The 19562-nt window shown below is 37.2% G+C and overlaps 1 protein-coding gene across 3 annotated transcripts in view; it reads left to right on the forward strand.

Annotated features, from left to right (window-relative positions):
* grm4 (glutamate receptor, metabotropic 4) overlaps window positions 1-19562 on the forward strand; it is a 162332-nt gene that overhangs the window by 30094 nt on the left and 112676 nt on the right. For all 3 annotated transcript variants that reach the window (XM_079883137.1, XM_079883138.1, XM_079883136.1), the window contains exon 2: window positions 15009-15904. In XM_079883137.1, coding sequence (XP_079739263.1) covers window positions 15377-15904 — 528 coding nt within the window. In that variant the 5' untranslated portion in view covers window positions 15009-15376. The remainder of the gene's footprint in view (window positions 1-15008; window positions 15905-19562) is intronic.

The following is a 19562-nucleotide window of genomic DNA, read 5'->3' on the forward strand; positions in this document are numbered from 1 at the left end:
GCCTACCCCATACATACGGTGACACAACCTGCTCAGTTAAGCATTTCAGTGGGCTTAAACAGCTTGACCTTTTGCAGGATATTTATTTCAAATAACTGACTGTCTAAATATTATTTAAGTTACAATAATCAATACTAAACTTCATTAGTGAAATGTACTTAAATACAGTAATACTTTGGGTAACACTTTAGAATACTATTCCGTCATTAGTGGGTTACCACAAACTTCACTTTGTGGAATTAATTATACAGTATGCATTATTAACATTAATTATGAACCTGTATATAGTAGTTCTTAGTGGTCCTCTGGGAGGTATCAGAATAGGCTCGCAGAAAGGAGGGATTTAGAGAGACTGATTCATCCGACTAGTCGTTTTGAGAATCTTTGAAAAATGTGCAATGTATATTATGAGAAAATGAAACTGTTTTTGGCCTGGATGTAAACCTGTTGTAGGAGACATCCAAAACAAAATTATGAACCTTTAAAATAGCGTAATAGTGGCACTTGAATGTAGCTCGGCAAGCTACGGTTGCCAAGCATAGCTTCCCCAACTCGGGTTCTTTAAATAAACATTCAGTAGAGTTTATTCCTAATAACAGGTTGAGAGTCGCCGTTTTCACAGAGAGCCGGTCTCTCACGGCACTTAAAGACCCTACATGACTTATGCAAGCAGATCAAGTCTTTCAGTTATAATATAGCTGGACACCCAGGTGACTTCCTTTTCTGAGGTGACTAAATTGGCACTCCATAGACAGGTCGAGAAGTCAGGAAGGTTGGGCGACTGGTAAAAAATAATGAAAAGCGCCAGCCGAGGAGAGCAGCCTCCCCTGGACCTGCTAGCTTCTAACTCCTCTCACATTTGCACTCTTTTATTTTCCCTCAGGCCTGTAAAGATGCTCATCTCTGTACTAGAGTACCTGAAACTGGGTCAGGGCTCTCCTCCCGTTTCATCTCATGTCCTCTGCACTGCACACTGTCTTAATTGATTCTCTCAGTATCTGGGGTTTTGAAGTGTGCCACTAAAATAAAAGTTAGCCGTGTGAAGAGAGCTTCTTCTTTTTCACAAGAGGGTCTAATTAGCATACAGGGCCCGAGGTAGTTTGTCGCTGGCCTCGTCTGTATGTCTTGGGAGCTTTCTAGGATGAACTGAATGGCTCCATCTCCCCCAAAATAAACCGGCTCACTGTCTGACATGTAGCCCAGTTGAGAGTTCTATTTTCATAAGTGTTGCATTCATTTCGCCGAGCTCCTCGGGAGAACGGCATCTCAGCTAGGCGGTGGAGTGACTTGGAGTCTCTCACTAGTGTAGATGTCTTTCAGGCTGTATTTTCAGTTGACAAATTGCACCAGTGTTTCACTGAGTTCAGAGCCAGGGGAAATCAAACAGCTGCAGAGCGACAGATCATGCATAATATCATGTCCCCTTTATTCACAAAAGCATTCTCCCCGACAAGAGAGTTGGCCAGCTTTGTTTTTAGAACACATCTCTTTTATTATCATCAACTACTCATCCGTTTAAAGGGGCGATATGCTACATTAATTTGAGCTTTTTTTTCATTTATAATGGTGATTTGCAACAAAAAATGAGGTTTTACTTTATTTTGACAGTCTCTTTAACACATTCTGTTGACTATAAGTAACGTTGCACCTACATGTCTACTAACTCTCATTAGAGTGTTAGTAGAGTATTGGTAGGGTTCGGGTTAGAATAAGTTGACATGTAGTTGCAAAGTTACTTATAGAATGTCTATTGGAGGATCATCACAATAAAGGGTTAGCAGATATTAAGCAGACAGTCTACTAATACTCTAATGAGAGTTAGTTGACATGTATTTACAAAGTGACTCAACAGAATGTTCAAAAGGGACCATCAAAATAAAGTGTTACCAAAAATTATAACAAAAAGAAAATGAAAATTCTGTCATTGTTTATTTACCTTGATGTCATGCATTGTTTATTCCTGCTGAATACCAAATGAGCAGAAATGAGCTCCAAAAATGGCAAAAACACCACAGTAGTAGTGCAACGTCTTGTGAAGTCATGACGTTTGTTTAAGGAAAAGGCTGAATGTCATTATTCAGTAATAATCTTCAAACGCCGCTAATCACATTTAAAATTTTCGCACATCGGACACCATTAATTCTTGCATGTCTCGTAACCAATACGTAACAATGCACAACATTTTAATATATGCATATGTGTCTGAATGAGATTTAAGAGCAACATTTGTCTAAATTATGACAAAACTTTCATTATTTTAAGTTATCATTTTACTTTTTCTTGATCATCTCTGAATTTTAGTATTAATCGGGCATTTTTGTCACTATATCTTTTAAGCATTTTATTAAACTTTTTGCATGTGAAGTAAATAACAATGCTGGGCTATATGGGTGGTGCAGCCCTGTACTTTAATTATGACTTTTTGTATAAAAAAAAACAATCTGTTGCACAAACTGTTAAAGTCATGTAGGGGTTGCTAATATATGTTGATGTGCCAATCTGGGGTGCATTTCCCGAAGTCGCAACTATCGCAAGTTCCGTCGACAGAACTTGCGACCATAGTTGCAAACAATGCTTTTGGGAAACACACCTCAGGGCGGGTCATACGTTAATGTAAAAGATCAAGAAATATGTGATTTTTATTTATTTTTATTAAATGACCTTTTATATATGGCCTCTTTTGAAAGACATTGTAATCTTTGTCAGTATCAGTGATTGGAGTGTCATTGAATGACTGGACATTGTTCATGAATGGCCTCAAGGGATTTTTCTTCCATTGAAAAACAAAAACAAAAAAACAACAAAAGACAGACACCCAAACAAAACAAGTCTCCACTAGTTGTTACATTATAAGGTTAATTAATTAGAGGGTGATCGCTTGGGCATTTAATTAGACTGTTATGGTAAAATATTCACCTTGCTTTGCTCTTTTGCTCTCATTAGACCCATCCTATTACCTTTGATGATTCCCTCTTTGCATCATTCCTTCATTAGTTGCCTTTTGCTTTAATGAGAGCATTCCTCTCTTTATTCTGATGCAGAGATTCACAGTAATTTGCACATCTTAAAGGCACAATTCGTACTGTTGGAAGTGCAACAACAAATGGCTTCAAAAAACAACAACGCCCTCCTTATCCTTCTGCATTGGATCCGTACAAACGTTCAAAGGCACAAAACTTTCCTGTAGGCTCTCAGCGAATTCTTGAGGGAAAAAGTCGGACTGTTTTATCAGGTGCTTAAAGGCGTGATTATCGGAAATGCTTGCTTTCAAGCATTCAAGGCTCTCTACCTTGAATGCTGCTCCTGCAGGTACGCACGGAAATGCTGCAATATTGAGCACTGAGCATTTGAAACTGTATTTTCATCTTGCAGTGTGATGTAAAACTGTCAATTGAATCAAAACACGTTGTACCCAGTACACCAATTGGATTCCATCACTTACAAAAAGAGCAGGTGGAAAAATGCAACGGTCAGAACCAATGCATAATTGATGAGTCTTATCACGTTCATCAACATACATTCTTGCAGCTTGCATTCTGCATTATTGATGAGAGGGCATTGTTCTGCATGGCAGACCTCCGAGACTTTTGACAGATGAGTCAATAAGCTCTGAACGCCGCAGTAGTGCACTTTGATTACCGTGGAGAAAACATTGCAGCTTTGTTTAAGCAACAGTCTGCTGGAATACAATAAAATAGCAAATACAATTAAACAAATATGATTAGTTCCTAGATCATCTGTTAAATTACTATTTTGTTAGCTGACGATATTAGTTTGCAATACGTAATGAGTCTACTTATTGTCTATTTATTTAATCAGTCTCATTTAAATAAAATTATTCAGAAAGTATTCACAATTCATTGCTTTTTGGAGATGATAATGGTAGTCGCATAATTGTGTCATCAAAATAAAAATGATCCTTAACTAAACTGAACTGGAGATTGGATTATGTAACGAGCATGTGGCTTGTCAAGAGGCTCTCATATACATTGGAACACTTCAGTGTAAATATTGAGGAAAATGTCAAACCCAAAATTAAGTAATTACAGATTACAGATAAAAAGTAATCAGATTACTTTTTCGAGTAACTAGTAAAGTAATGCATTACTTTTAAATTTACAGCAAAATATTTTAGTTACTTTTTCAAATAAGTAATGCCAGTTACTTTTTCACATTTATTGCTGACAGCTCTCCTGTCCTCATGTTGAGACAAATTGTGAGTAAGTGCAGAGACGTTGTGTGTAAACATGACGGTTATTGTAGTTATAGACTAAATGTAAGCGTGCATTTACTAATCTCACTTGCACACAAAAAGATTCAGAATTCCTCAACATGAATAAAATCAGTGAAATGCAAAATCAGAATAATATGCAAACCTCCAAAATATACAATGCAAAATTATATGAAAAAATATGCCAAATTAAATATGTTAAATAAAACAAATATTTGTATGCATTTAATCTCACTTGACCAATGTACTTGCTGCTGATCTTCGATGATTCAGTTAAACGATAAGCAAAAATGTCTTTTTTTGTGCATTTTGAAAATATGAAAAAATATGCATTTTCTTCAGCCTTATTATTTAAATTTTGGTCTGAAACAACCTTTACATTTGCCCAAAAATAGGACTTTTTTGTTATAAAAAAAAACAACAAGCCCAGCCCAGGTGAGAAAAGGTGACGCAAAAGTAACATAAAGCATTACTTTTCTTAAAAAGTAACTAAGTTACGCAATTAGTTACTTTTTAAGGGAGTACCGCGATATTGTAATGCATTACTTTTCAAAGTAACTTTCGCCAACACTGCTTATACTAATACTGTAGGTCTTAACTGGTGGGTTGTGGCCCAAAATTGAGTTGCAAAACTGTTCTGGGGGAAAAAACATGCTAAATGCAAAGACTAACATGCAACTAACTTGGTCAACACAAACTCTATTCTATTTCGATGCATGTGTCGAATGGAAACATGACTAATATTAATACTTTTTAAATGAAAATTTAGCTTATTGTTTGTTGAATGTCACATATGCTGTTGTTCAAGCATTATGCAGCTTTTTCCATGCAAGTGTATAAAGCTCCAAAAACTGAAACAACAACATAAAAGTGGTGCATATACAACTAATGCACTATATTCCAAGTATTCTCAAGTCAATAGTTTTGTTTGAGGAACAGACAAATGCATTTGTTATTTTCTGCTAATTTTCTCATCTATAAAAGTTTATTGGTGCATCAATTTCTAAACAGGTAATGGTTTTGTGAAGTTAGATGGTCACAGATGGTCTTCACAATACTTTTATAGTACTTTTTAGTGAAATATCCATCCATCCATCTCTATCTACAGTATTAGCCTTTTTAATGAGTGAGGACTAGTAAAATATCCTCACTAGTCGGCTGTCATAATATTTCACTATATCAGTGAGTACATTTGGCTCTCACAAGTATAGCCAAACCTGTAGACACACCCAAACACACACACACACACACACACACACACACACACACACACACACACAGACACACAGACACACACACACACAGACACACACACACACACACGCGCACACGCGCACACTCACACTCTCCAGTAACAAATTTTAACATTGGACGCAGTATCAAAATCATTGGCGTAAAAAAAAACAACTGAATTTATATTTGATATATATGTTTAGTTATAAAGTCAGTGTTTGATTTTTACTATAATCATATTGGTTCTGTGTCTCATGTAAAATCTAAATGAATATATAAACTCAGTTTTTGATTTTGCGCTAATATTTGGTACTTTGTCCTGGAGTTGAGCACCTCTGTGGTGATCTCACTGCCGCATACCTGCGGTGGAAGAGGCAGCTGCGGAGTAATTTAGTTTGTGTGTCTGGAGGTCTCTTCCTCTCTCCCTCCCGCCACTACTTTCCTGCTGTGCATGGCTCTTCTGCAATGATAATTACAAAGCTCCTCCTCTTTCCCCCTGCAGAACAGTTGGAGAGAGAGAGGGTGGAAGAGAGAAAGAGAGATATGAGCTTGTCAGAAAAACACATCTGCTTGATGTTGTTTCTTGTCCTCATTTGCTAGTTTTTTCCAAATGTTGTGCCAATGTGTTGGGATCAGAGAGCCGACACAGCTCCCCTTTGAAGTTTAAATAGACGGTTGGTGGTTTCCCTCTTTTAGTGCCGCCAAAGTGCGCCTCAGTGTGCATGTACCGCTTCCATCTGAAAACATCAGGAAAGAGATGTGCTGCATGGCTGATCGAAAATATTAATGTGGGGGTTTCTCTATACCGCCTATGCTAAATGCGCTTTGAATGTAATTCCTTGCCTCCGTCACGACAAAATTGTCCTCATTTGAAATTCAGCTTGAAAGCATTTTTTGGTTCTCTTTTAATGGCTAAATTTTAAAGGATGTTAAAAGAGCGTTTGCTGTAATAAAGCAAAGACAAATTTGCACTTCCTGAGGAAAAGCCAGTGCTCTCAAGGCCGCTAAAGAAAAGCGTTACGATTTAAAGTAAGTTTAGGTTTTAAGCTTTGATTTTTTTTTCTGTTTCTGTTAAAGCAGCAGATTTGTTTTCTGTTACATTGGTGTCTTATATCCAATGCTGAAAAAGGAATACCAATAATGATTTAGTGTGCAAATATATGTAGGAAAGAAGACCAACTGGAATTAATTTGCAAATAATTAAAGCTCAAAAGAGTTTGCACACCAAAACCATGTTTTAAGCCAGGTTGACATGATAATGATAAGCTCTTTTAATGGAAATCTGAGTCAACAAGACGTGACAAATTACTTGTGCTACATTAGAAATAATATATTTAAATGTGTCCTGCAAAACAAGATATAGTTTTTTTGCAGTGTAGGCTATATGGCTAAAAAAGGCTGAGCATAGAAGAAGAAAAAGTTACATTTATGAATGATTAACAACGGGCCCAAGAAAAACTTCTTGAGAAAGATCAGCAACATTATTAGGCAAAAGCAATTTCTTAGCTAGGATGTGCTGTCAAATTGCTATTAGACAATAAAGTAAAAAAAAAAAAAAAAAAAAAGGCAGCGTTTACATGATGATTCCAACCCAGGCAGGTGTTGTTATCAGTGCAAAGGTTAAGGAAATGTGAAATGACATTTATCTGGTTCCCTATAGGATCTTACACCCAACCTTTAGATATCTGTTTATTCTTACCCATGACTGGCCTCAGCAAACATGTGGTGATATTGCTGTGTGTGTTTGTGCCGTGTGGAAGTCCCACAGCTGTCTGTGACATTTTGCCGCTGTAAGATATCTGGTTATTCGCTCCAGTCCAAATGTGCTCTGGAAGATATTTACAGCTTTAATTTTGTGGGTTGACCGTTTCCCATCTTTCTGGAGGAAAAAGATCAGAATATTCAATTAGAGCATGTATAGGGCTCCTATCTTCTTATAAAATGTCATACTGTCATCGTGTTTTTGGCCTCACAGTTCAAACTTTCAATGAATCTAATGGTCGTTACGTGGCTTTAAACATACTCTTGTACAGGTCTTCAAATTGCATTCTCTGTGTTGCCTCAAGGGTTGCAAGAGCAGGCATTGGTACGCACTGTCTACAGTCAGTTTTCGCTGGCTTTTTTTTTTTAGTTCTGTTTTCCCTGAGCATATCATTTGACCCATTTTCCCAGTGTGCCTGATTATGTTCTCCGTTCACCTGTTGTTCTATTAATAGTTAGTCCCTTTGTATTAAGGCCCTGAGTTTTCCTCGGTTTCTTGTTCTGTCTCGTTAATGTGTTTGTTGTGTTTGCCTGGTGTTCTCCTACGTGTTCCTGTTTGAAATATTATTATTACTACTACTATTTTCCTTGTGCGCTATACTTCTCTATAACCACCTGTGACACTCCTGCTGTAAACCCCTGCTTTAAGCCTGATCTATTTTATCAAATATGGTCCATCAGTCTGAACATGTTTGGTTTAACTCAATTGCTCAATAAGATTCTCTTTAAACCAACCTTGTTTAGAAAGATGGACAGTATTTGATAAAATATCATCATAATAATTTGTATAATTTTATAATTCTATAATTTTTATATATTTGAAATGTTCTAGTCATACATTTCCACAGAATCATTTAAATTGATACTCAATTAAATTGATACTAAACAAGATTTGATAAAGTATTGAATATTGAAAATACAGAAAATTTAAAGTATGCAAATTTGTTGCATAATGCATGGTTTATCTTTAATCTTATTTAGCAATATAGATAAAGACAAACTGTCTAAATGACTCGGTGTAAATGTATATATGAATACAAAATTAAAATATAATACTACCTTATAGATCAAGCTTAAATGCAACAATAAATTTGATATTTCATTTTTTATCAAATTTGGTCTATCTTTTTTAAAAGAATTGGGTAAAAGAGAATCTTGTAGAGCAATTTAGTTAAAGGCACAATATGTAGTTTTGGCTTAAAATATCCAAAAACTACTAGAACAATGTTATATATTTTGTTGACTTGTGTACTTACATTATCCCAAATGTTTCCAAGAATGTTTAAATCCAGAGAAATTAGCAGTTTTAACCACGACAGAGATCGTCGCCGTGTGCCAACTATCTATCTTACCCGCGTTTTTTTTTTATTCTGTAGAAACCATGGGAACACCAAAGACGTGTTTCTGCTTGGATACATTCATCAACAGAAAACTAATCATTGTTATCAAGCTACACCTTTGTTTTGAATAAGCGACCTCTAGCGGCTAAAATATTACATAGTGTGCCTTTAAGGATAAACTATTAACATTCTTATATAGCTACCTGAACTCATTCAATACCTACCTACTTTGTTACTGCCAAATGAACACAAGTATGCATGTTAATGCATGTACACTAGGGCTGCAAGCTTGCAGTGTGTTTGCTAAGTTCTGTGGTAGCATATGTAGAGTATGTTTCTGACCTTAAGCTTATGTGTGTGTTCTGATTTATTGCTTGCCATGCGGTCTCGAAGCTTTTTGGAGACTGTGACATCCCACATTCAAGTTCTATCTTTGTCTTTTGGCAGGGTGAAAGCCCCATGGTACTCACTAGCAGGCAGCTAGTAAAATATTAAGTGCCTCAGCTTCTTATCTTCACACAGTGTGTGCTTGTGAGTCCACTGTATTGTAGAAAGAGATCTGCACAGCTGAAAGACCCATCAGCCAATCACAAGACAACAATAACGGCCCTTAAGGTCAGCGAGTCAACGAAATGCTTATCGTGGCAACATTTTAATGCTTGGGCCAAAAACTTTGTGGTATTTGCCTAAATCAGCAAGGGAGCCCGAGGGGAACTCTCAAATGAACAATATTTCCTGACGTGCTCTCTTGATCCCAAAGCTAATTTCAGTTGTAGGCTGTACAGTTATCTGGATGTGATAATATGCTGTTATTTCACTAATGTGATGGAAACGTTGACAAAGCTTTGTGAATTGTCATGTTGTGTTTATCTTGTTGGTGTTTCAATTTAGTGGAGTCTCTTTAGACCTTGAGTCAACCAGGTGATTGTAAGATACAGGGAACTGATGTTTAAAATACATTGGATTATGTGGCTCCAAATTCCCAGATTGAATTATTTAGGTCTCAGAAACAATGAGTAAACAACAGCTCAACTAATATTAACAAATCCTGCACCTACATTATAATGTTTGAAAGTCATTTCAACCTGTGGTGTTTTTGCTGTGCTATTTTAAAACACAGATCCAACAAAATTCCAACAGCCATTTCAGAGTCATTTTTCACCCCAAGGAGGAAATTAGAAATTTAACTGAAAGAAAACAAAGCCTCTTTTAGGACCATCAAGATGTTTATGAGCACCACATCATTTCTCTCTCTCTTTTTTTAAAAGAAATGAATACTTTTATTCAACAAGGATGCATTACATTTTTCAAAACTGACAGTAATTTATAATGTTACAAAAGATTACTATTTCAAGTAATTGCTTTCTAAGACATTTAAAAAAAAAAAATGTTTTTTTCTTTTTTAAATCAGTTTCCACAAAAATATTTAGCAACATGTGTACGTATTGGTGTGTGTAAATTACAGTGTAATTTACACATATACAGTGTATGTATTGGTGTATGTGTAAATTGAAGTAGTTAAACATTAAATAAATAATGATAATAATGTGAATTAATCAAGATTAAAATGAGAATTTAGGGGAACTGTGTTGTAATGAAAATAATTCAAACATTTTTAATGTTCCCAAAAATAGGCTTTATTTTTTCTTTTTGTAAAATATTTCCTATAGTTGTTCTTTTCGCTTTAAATTAAATGTGATCTTGATCCTGCTAACAATAAAATGGTGCGAAACCATAAATGCTGTGTTGTAGAACGCTCATGAACACGATGAAGGCAAAGGGTATCTTTAATAAATCCACAGGAAGATAAATCACACAAAGAGAACGACTTGCAACACATATATAACAGATGAGACCCGTCAGCAAATAAATAGACACAAAGGACTTAAGTGTACAAGCAAATGAGGATAATTAACGACACATACCTAAACTAAATGACAACTAATCAGAGACCATAACAACCAACTCAAAGTGGAAATGGTGCAAACTGAAAAAAGCCCATTTTTTTGAGATATCAAACTTATTTAATGACTGGCTTTTGCTAGTACTGATGGGAACTACTAAGTCAGTGTGTACAACTCAAAATAAAAATGAATCCGTCTCTTCACTGTGTTTCAACGTCTCCATCTCCCCTCTCTACTAATCACAGTCACTTTATTTGTGTAAGCCCCTTATCTGTTCCGAGACTCAAACTGAAGCCATAGTGAGCTGTGAATTGGAAAATAGGTCTGACCTTAGCCTGCCTGATTCACTCTACATTGATTAAACTGAATTTGCTGTGAATGATCAGGCCCAAATAACTTCTCCGCTCGAAAGGTTGTGCATTAAATCCACCATGTCACCTTCAGGCTTCTTACAAAAGATCTGCTCCCAGAATAAGAGGTCTTCCATGGCACCTCCTCCCATTGTGGCCCACATCTCATCTGTTTCTAGAAGAGATGGGAAAGAGATTATTCCTTTAAGATCAATTACTGCTCTTACTGACTGAATGGTGTCAGCCTAACACGCTTAAAGAAACCGAGACAAGGAGGTGCTTTAAAAAGAAACCCATGAATGGCATGTGTGGGCGCGGTGCGCAGCTTTTTTTGCACGTGACTTTCCCCGAGACTGTGCAGGTGGGTTAATTTTTATCAAGAATGTGTACACTGTAAAAACACTCCCAGTGAAACGGCAATTTGTGCTTCTAATTTTGCAGTGCACGATAAGTAATTGTCCTTTTATAACAGCAATGGCTTTTAAGAGAGTCTTGGAGGTGTAGCCTAATACAAGCATCCACTATATATGTACTGCGTTATGAGAAACAGATAATGATCTCATTACCGCTATTTATAATTGCCATATCTAATATTTCCTTGAGCACACACTTGAGTATGATATCAGATAGGATTTGAGGAACAGTGCAATTTCTCTGCGGCACGCTGCACCAGCGAAGATTTATTAGCCTGTTGCTAAGTGTAGGTTCCCTTGGGCAGTCTGCAGACTAAAGGTTGGTATTCTACAGTGTGCGTACTAGATCTGGCACACACATGGATTATTAGGAAGTACAGCGCTCTCGGGTTACTGAAAATGGAAATAACTTTTAATAAGTGCCCTTAAAAAGGCAAAACATTATTGGCAGTTACCGAATTTCCTGTAGAAACAACTTAACTTTTTAAACTGCTTTCTAGAGATAGCAAGGAGCAGTACAGTGCTGTGTTGTTTTTGTGATTCTTTTGTTTATTGACCACATTAAAATTGTGGCTGCTCTGTGTTTTATAAAAAGGAACAGACGGCAACATAATCCAGTGTGAAACACAAAGTATGCACCTGGTTGTGGGCTCATTTGTGAGATTTTGCAATGTCTTGAGTACTTGCCAGTGTGTGGATGTTGTTTTGACAGTCTTCCCATCCAATAAACATCAAATAAAGCGAAAGTGTTTACATTGAAGGTATTTTTGCTTTATAGGCTTACAAAAGTCTGCTCCAAACATTTCCCCCTTTCCTAAAATAATTGAATGATTGCTCAGTCACTGGCTATAATGTGGTTTTGGTTACCAATCGAGTTACGTGCTACGGCCAATTGCAGGAGGCATAATATTTCAGATATTTCAGATATTTCAGAATGCCATAAACATATTCTTTACAGCACCAATTAGAGGGCTGCAATTTCAAAACCTCAATAGTATTTTGAAAACTTTGTCTAGTATTATTCAGATTGAAACATTTAGATTTGGTAGCAATAAAAAGTTAAACTTCAAGGACTAGAGTGTACCTTTAGAAAAAAAGAATTTTTTTCTAGTTAAAATATCACACAAATCCTCAAAGCAAAATAAGTTTACTCGGAAATCAACACTGAATAAGAGATTGATAATTGTTTTCAAAGAATGTGTCTTTAACACAAGTATTTTCAAAAATAAATACACTACACTTTATACACTTGTTTTAAGAAATTGTAGATCATTTACCGGAAAACAAGTCACACACGCACGCACACACAAAGTACTGTATGATTCCATATCTACATGGTGCTTCATGTATAGTTCAAAGAATACTATGGTGATACCCTCACAGTAGGCTATTTGAGCTAAAATGAAAAAGAAAGGCATTACCATGATTTTTTTCACTGCTCAACTTGTGCTATATTAACATGCTGCGTTTCTTAAGTGTAGTAGTCAAATAGCACTGATGTGCTCAAATCAAATTTTCTTTGTTTAAAAACACAAGCATTAAAGGTGGTGTAAATTCTACCTCTTTAACGCTAGATGTGAACTTCAGTCAAGTTTTAACATTTCAATAATTCTGAATTTTCTTATTAAATACACCAAACTGTTTCTAGCACTCCAGATCTGATATAACTGAAAATTACCCCAAAAAGAGCAAAAAATCTATAATTGCTGTTATCCACTATCGGTTCCAAGCCTATTGCTGATAGAAACTCTCAGTGCTTATTATATCTCCATTACGTCCTCAGACAGCCATGCAGTGTCAATTAACTTTAACTAATGAATTAAATTAACTTCTGTGGTAGGGCTGACACTCCCCGCAAATCACAGCAATGATCGCAGATCATGCTGACAGCTTCATATGGGTCAACAGTCACCTAACAAGCTTGGCTTTTCCTTATAAAATCACAAGGAGTTATTATCAACCAGTGTTGGGGAAGTTACTTGGAGCGGTAGCTCCCTAAGCTATAACTTCTCAGAATTTACTTAAGCTACAGTCAAGCTAAACCCTGAGACATTTTTTTGTGGATGTACGTGGAACAAAATATAGCATTTTGTCATACAAGGTGCCGTGTTTTTAATTTTTTTTTAAAGTGCTGTATTTTTTAAAAAGCCATGCCACTATTACCATAAACAATAAAATAACGAGCTATTGACACAATACTGAGAAATAGTTGAGTTAGTAGAATTGCTACTTTTAGTTAGTTACTCCCCAACACTGTTAACAACACCATTCAAGACGAACACTTTTGAATCTAGGCTGCGTTCCATCTCTCACGTGTTTGGCAATGTTTCCCTTAGCTGTGAGCGTGGGAGAGTGGAACATGTGCTTCAAGCCTCACCGTGGTCTCTCTCACGAACTTCTTTTCCCAAAGGAAGGATTCCCCAGTTCACTCTTTAATATCAAAGCACATTTGCCAACATTGAAAAAGCATTTCATAGTCACTTCAGAAGCCCTGTTGTAATTCTTTGAAGTGCCTGTGCACTAGAGGAGAAGTGTGGAGCCAGCGTATAGTGTACTAATAGGGGAGGAGGTGGAAAAAGTGAAAGAGATAAAAAAAAAAAAATAGATAGAATGAGAGCAGGTCAGAACTTACAAAGGCATAAAAGAGAATTTCCAAGCTTTTTCTGTCACCTTGTAAATAAGAGACATGAACGAAACGGTGCAAAAAAAGATTTGCAGCGATCAAGGCTTGAAAATAACTGTTTAAACTGCATCAATGTTTAAAGAAATGCACAGTATTCTCAAGTATGCAAGACCGTAACTACACTGATGATCATTTAAAAATGTAAAGTGCTGTATATCAAGAGCAATATAAAGGAAGTTTTTAATGCTATGCTTGACTCTGACAAAAAAAAAGAAAAAAAAAAAGAAAGATACACATGAAGTGGAAGAGTGTGCTGGAGGAGGTGAAAACAAGTCAAGCAGTGAATCACGATGGTACATGATAACGATATTGTGTAGGCATTAAAAATATGGCAAGATCAATTTGCCGTATTTGGCACTCACCATTAAAACAAAAGTTTAAAAGACTCAGCAACTCAAATGTATGCACATGCATACTGAAAAAAAAGCCTGTTGTAAGATTCCAGTATGCAAATTTTAACCCAATTAGGCAATGATTAAGGGAGTAATGATAACAGTGTCTGTCAAAGTTGTGGGAGATAACTCGTCCCCTCATCGAGGACAGTGTCATACAAATTAAATCTCATTTCTTAAATTAAATCATGACCTCGAGGTTGCCAAAGTAACAATCCATTCCGAGAACTTTGAATATCCTGCTGTGACCCTTGGGGAAAAGATTAAAGGGTTTGCTTTATGTCAGTATGCGGTGTGTGCAGAACAATTTTCATCAACCAAACTCATTTCCTTTATCAGAGTTTGTCATTTCAGATGGGGTGAAAAAAAAAAACGAAAACATCACATTACACAGATAATTCTTCCTCTCTCTGGATAGGAGCTCTTCATTGGAATGCAGCTCCTTCATTCAGAATGTTGAAAAGAGACATGTGGGAGCCAAAGCATATTTCTCTCGACCTTGGGAGCCCATAGCAACATTTTAAATTCAAACTATAGAGAGAGAGGGGGTGCATGTGAGAAAAAGCAAGTGAGTTCTCAGTAAGAAAGCGGTTTTCAATGAGATGCTGTAAAGGAAATTTTAAGGAAAAGAACACAAGTCCTGCAATGCCCATACTGACACAGATTCTCTGGTGCTAACTCTTCCTATCTTTTTTTTCCAGAAAGGCACTCACGGGTTGGTGAAGATTTGTGTTGGCAGCACAAGACCCCCAACCTCCTCCATCAGGAGACTAGGCAATTGGAAACCTAGAGGGAGTAAAGGACCAAAGACGTACGGTGAACCTTTAATCTCATCAAAGGAACCTAGAGGAAGTTCCTTGACAGGAGATAAAGCGGATTGACTCAGAACTACTGCCTAAAGAACCTGATGAGCATTCCATTCAATTACAAATGCATCGCAACGTGACATAACTATGAACTTTAAAAGATTGTGCCCTGTGAAAGGGTGCCTCCATTGACCCATTAATTCAGTTGTGACACATCTCAGATCCAAAAATAGACACGCTTGGGTTGAAACAGGCTTGGTGCGATGTCTTCCGCCATGGGCAAAATGGTTGGATGGACCAACCGTCACTGTCAGGCCTCAACATTGGTTCTTCTCTACCTCTTCCTGACTGTTTTGGCTGCAAAGCCCAAAGGTCCTGGCCACACACATCTAAACTCTATCCGGATTGATGGGGACATTGCATTGGGCGGCCTGTTTCCAGTTCATGCTCGGGGTCATGAGGGGAAACCCTGCGGTGAGCTAAAAAAGGAAAAGGGGATCCATCGTCTGGAAGCTATGCTCTTTGCTTTGGACCGCATCAACAATGACCACGAACTGCTCCCAAACATCACACTGGGGGCCCGCATTCTGGACACATGCTCACGGGACACTCACGCTCTGGAGCAGTCTCTTACTTTTGTCCAGGCGCTCATCGAAAAGGACGGCACGGATGTGAAGTGCCAAGGTGGTGGATCACCCATCATTACCAAGCCAGAAAGGGTGGTGGGTGTCATTGGAGCGTCGTCCAGTTCCGTGTCTATAATGGTGGCTAATATCCTCCGACTGTTTAAGGTAAATGCATTATCATACAGTAATGTTTGGGGTTTATGTTTGCTGTGGATTTGGATTGAACTTGATCATGGTGGAACTCAATTTCCATGCTGGTTCAGGCTGGTTTTGCGCTGACCTAAAGTGTCAGCGAAATTACTGATGAAAGGACTAATAGTTTCAAACGCTTTAGTATCCTTATCTGCTATTGTATTATAGATATAAAGTAATACAATTCTAAAATTTGTGAATTAAATTAAGACAAATTATTTGATAAATTAATCAAATTATTAACGAAAGTAATGAATTATGATTATAAATTATAAAACAATAATGAATTATTAGATGATAAATGTTTTTACTTTTTTATTTAGTTTGTTATAATTATTGGTTAAAGTTTGGTCTGTTGCAGTAGCCATTTCAGTCAGAACATAATGGGCTAAAGTTAAAAACATGATGAGAAAGACCTGTTGACTAAATGTAATTGGTATTTTGGAGGTATTGCTGGAAGTGAAGAAGCCTGGTTTGGACATAACTGGACCAGCTTTGAAAAATAAAACTGGTCTTTTCACAGGTTTGAAATGAATACATTGATGTGTGAGATTGGATTTTGTCGCTGTTGCGTCTGTATCTTTCTTTTCCTGCTGTTTGGCATTCTCCTTTGGTAAGCAGAGTGGCATTATCCCAGTGAATGTATAATTGATAAGAAAGCAATCTGAGGGTTCTTACATTCACTTAGCCATGACCAAACAAAGTCAGTAGCATTCCTAAACTCATTCTGTGCAAATTGCAAGGCTCCTGTGTGATAATGTACACATGGCTCATTTCCAAACAAATGTTAACTTAATATTTAATACATTAAACTGATGAACAGATGATAAACAGTTGAGAGAGATTTCCGACTGCACTTCCAGTCTTCAAGATTTCATTCTTTTCACATTGTTATGGAGGTGGGTAATTCTTCATTGTGATGAAATTTAACTGCTCACTTTCACACTTTGATGATCACCTTGAGGGGGGATATAATCTGAATATGCAAATTAAAATAGTTTTGCACCCACGAACATGCAGTTAACATACAATATGGGATACGGATAATGTGGATTATGGGTTTAACATGACGTATTGTGTCTTGTCTTTTATATGTAATGCATGAATTGTTAATTGAATTTGTGAATTGTGAACATCAACCTGACAATAAGAGTTTTTTATGCTCAAGGCTAACCATTGAAGAAGCTCTTTGGGACCCTCTGTGTGTATATGTTAATGTTCTCTTCAACTTAAGAGATCAAATACTTCTCCTTTTTGCAGGGGACTATGGTTATGTTATGTTAGAATGTTAGAAAAAAATTTGTTTGAATTTGGAGATCAGATTTGCATCTGTTCACAGCGGAGGAATATGAATAATGCAGGCCTCCATGTTTAGCTCATTGCACTGACCTGGCATCAGCGAGGCCGATTCTCATTCATTCCTCAGCCAGGCCGCCCAGAGACAGATGCCCAACGTTTAATGGATATTTACCCTCTGAAATGCAGACTACACGGTGCCATTCATCAGCCAGAGAGTTGTGATCAAAGACAGATCGCAGGCGGAGGAAACTAAGCAGCAGCGCGTGGAGATGACAGGCCTCGAGCACGAGTGCTGATATAAGCGCATTTAAAGCTCACAGCCAAAACACTGGTGTTATTGAGAAAATGAGGCAGCAGGTGCAGCGACAGGGCAACTGGGGAGTCCTCACTGCGGGTTGAGCTCGTACGCTCATAAATTCACTGAGTGTTTTTGTGCAAACCCTCTTATTAGGATCTTCAGATCAACTGTTTTACAAGAGTTTCTCTTTCAAAAGTACAAACTGCATCTATCTTAGCCATGCCCACCTCAGTTGCAGTTAATGAAGATGTACCTCACTCATAAACCACACGGTCCTGCATTCTACGCATAAATGCCTTGGTTTCTCCCAGTCATTCGCAATTTCCTTTACTCATCTACAACATGTGTCCGTTCCTTCCAGAATCTTCAGAGCTATTTTACGGGAAAGCCTGAAAAAGGTTTCAGTCAGAGCTGATGGAATCTTTTCATAATCCACTTAGATAATGGCTTCAGCTTTTTCATGCTGACCATCAAAGTACAATGTGTTAAAAAATAAATGGTAAGAGGGATGTTTTCATTTGACTGAAAAATGTTGGATTAGTCTGAGAGTCCTCACTGACAAAAAAGGTATCATGGCAGTATTACCATGGTATTTTGATCATGTACTGTAGTAATATCACGGTCCTCTTTGAAGTACCAGAGTGTGTAATCACTCAGTGCTGTGGTACATACAAAGTCCCTTTGAGGCAAGTCAGTTCTCTCGGCAGGCATGTTAGGTAATGCTACTGTCTACTTGAATGGTAAAAGCTGCCTGTCAAATTACACTTATAAATCAGCCATAAAAAAACTATGAATTCATATAATTGTTTTCCTTAGCTAAGCTTGCACTAAAAACTCTATTTTTACATAAATTTACATTAATATACACTTTGACAAGTGAGATTGTGATTGAATAAAGTATATGTAGATATTTAAACGTTTGATTGCTTTTATACAGTTCAAAAAACTACTATGTATACTACACTAAACTTGACTATTTTTGATTCAATGACTCGCTCAGTAAATAAATGTCACTTGCTGTGTCTAATTTTGAAGGCTGTGCTCTCTGAAGGTCACATTTGTTGGCTATATATGTAACGGAGGCCAGCTAGTGAGAACTGTGCAGGTAAACCTCACTCCCCTGATCTCCAGAGGCGCACTAGCGACTGACACTAGCGGCTGTGGTCTTTAGCGTCCATGTTAGCAGCCCAGGCTCATTATTAAAATGTACCTGTGGCAACATTTTTGCCATACGTTGCGTTGTGCACGTTTCGCGACAGTTTCAAAGTGAAATGTCCGGTGAGTGGCGCCAAAAGCTTGATGCTCCATTTTAAAATAACGTACACCTACACTAAAGCCTAAACCTACCCGATAGTGTTAACAAAAGCAAATGTGACATAAAAACACAATCATAACCACAGTGTTTTAGCTTGTTTTTAAACTCTTATCTTCAAGCTCTTTTATCGTGACTACTCTTTCATGGGATTCGTACCCGAGCTCTCCGTACTTGCTCTCCGCAAGTACAATTATGTACCAGCTGAGGTACAGAGCAAGTTTGGTATGTCAGTAAAACTGAACATATGGAGCTGGTTAATGATGCAAACTCCAAAATATATTAGTTTATAAAAATTTGCACTATGGTAAAAAGTTTTTTGAGGTCATAACATAATTGTGCAAGGTGCCGTGTGAAAACAAGTCTTTATTAATCCATAATCTGCCCCTGTAATCACAATTGTGTGTGAAAACGATTAAAAGTGCTTGCTGTTTTACTGACTCTAGAGTTAATTTCTGTTGGAAACTGCAGTGATATGTACATATTGGTATGTATTTTGCGTTTTGCAAAAATGTTGCCACAGGTACGTTTTTCCAATGAGCCTGTGTTCCTTGTTAGCGTGCCCGCCTCCCATGCCTTAGACGCCAGTTCTAGTCCCGCTCGGGCGAGTAGGACTGGAGGGGTTACGCATCAAAGCTAGCTTATTTCAGAAAAGTAACCGCTAAATTCTTAATGCAAATTCATTAAATAAAGCAATGACAGTAATAACGCCTCATGATGAA

The sequence above is a fragment of the Squalius cephalus genome (genome assembly GCF_949319135.1).
Source record: "Squalius cephalus genome assembly, chromosome: 10".
In the NCBI taxonomy this organism is placed as follows: Eukaryota; Metazoa; Chordata; class Actinopteri; order Cypriniformes; family Leuciscidae; genus Squalius; species Squalius cephalus.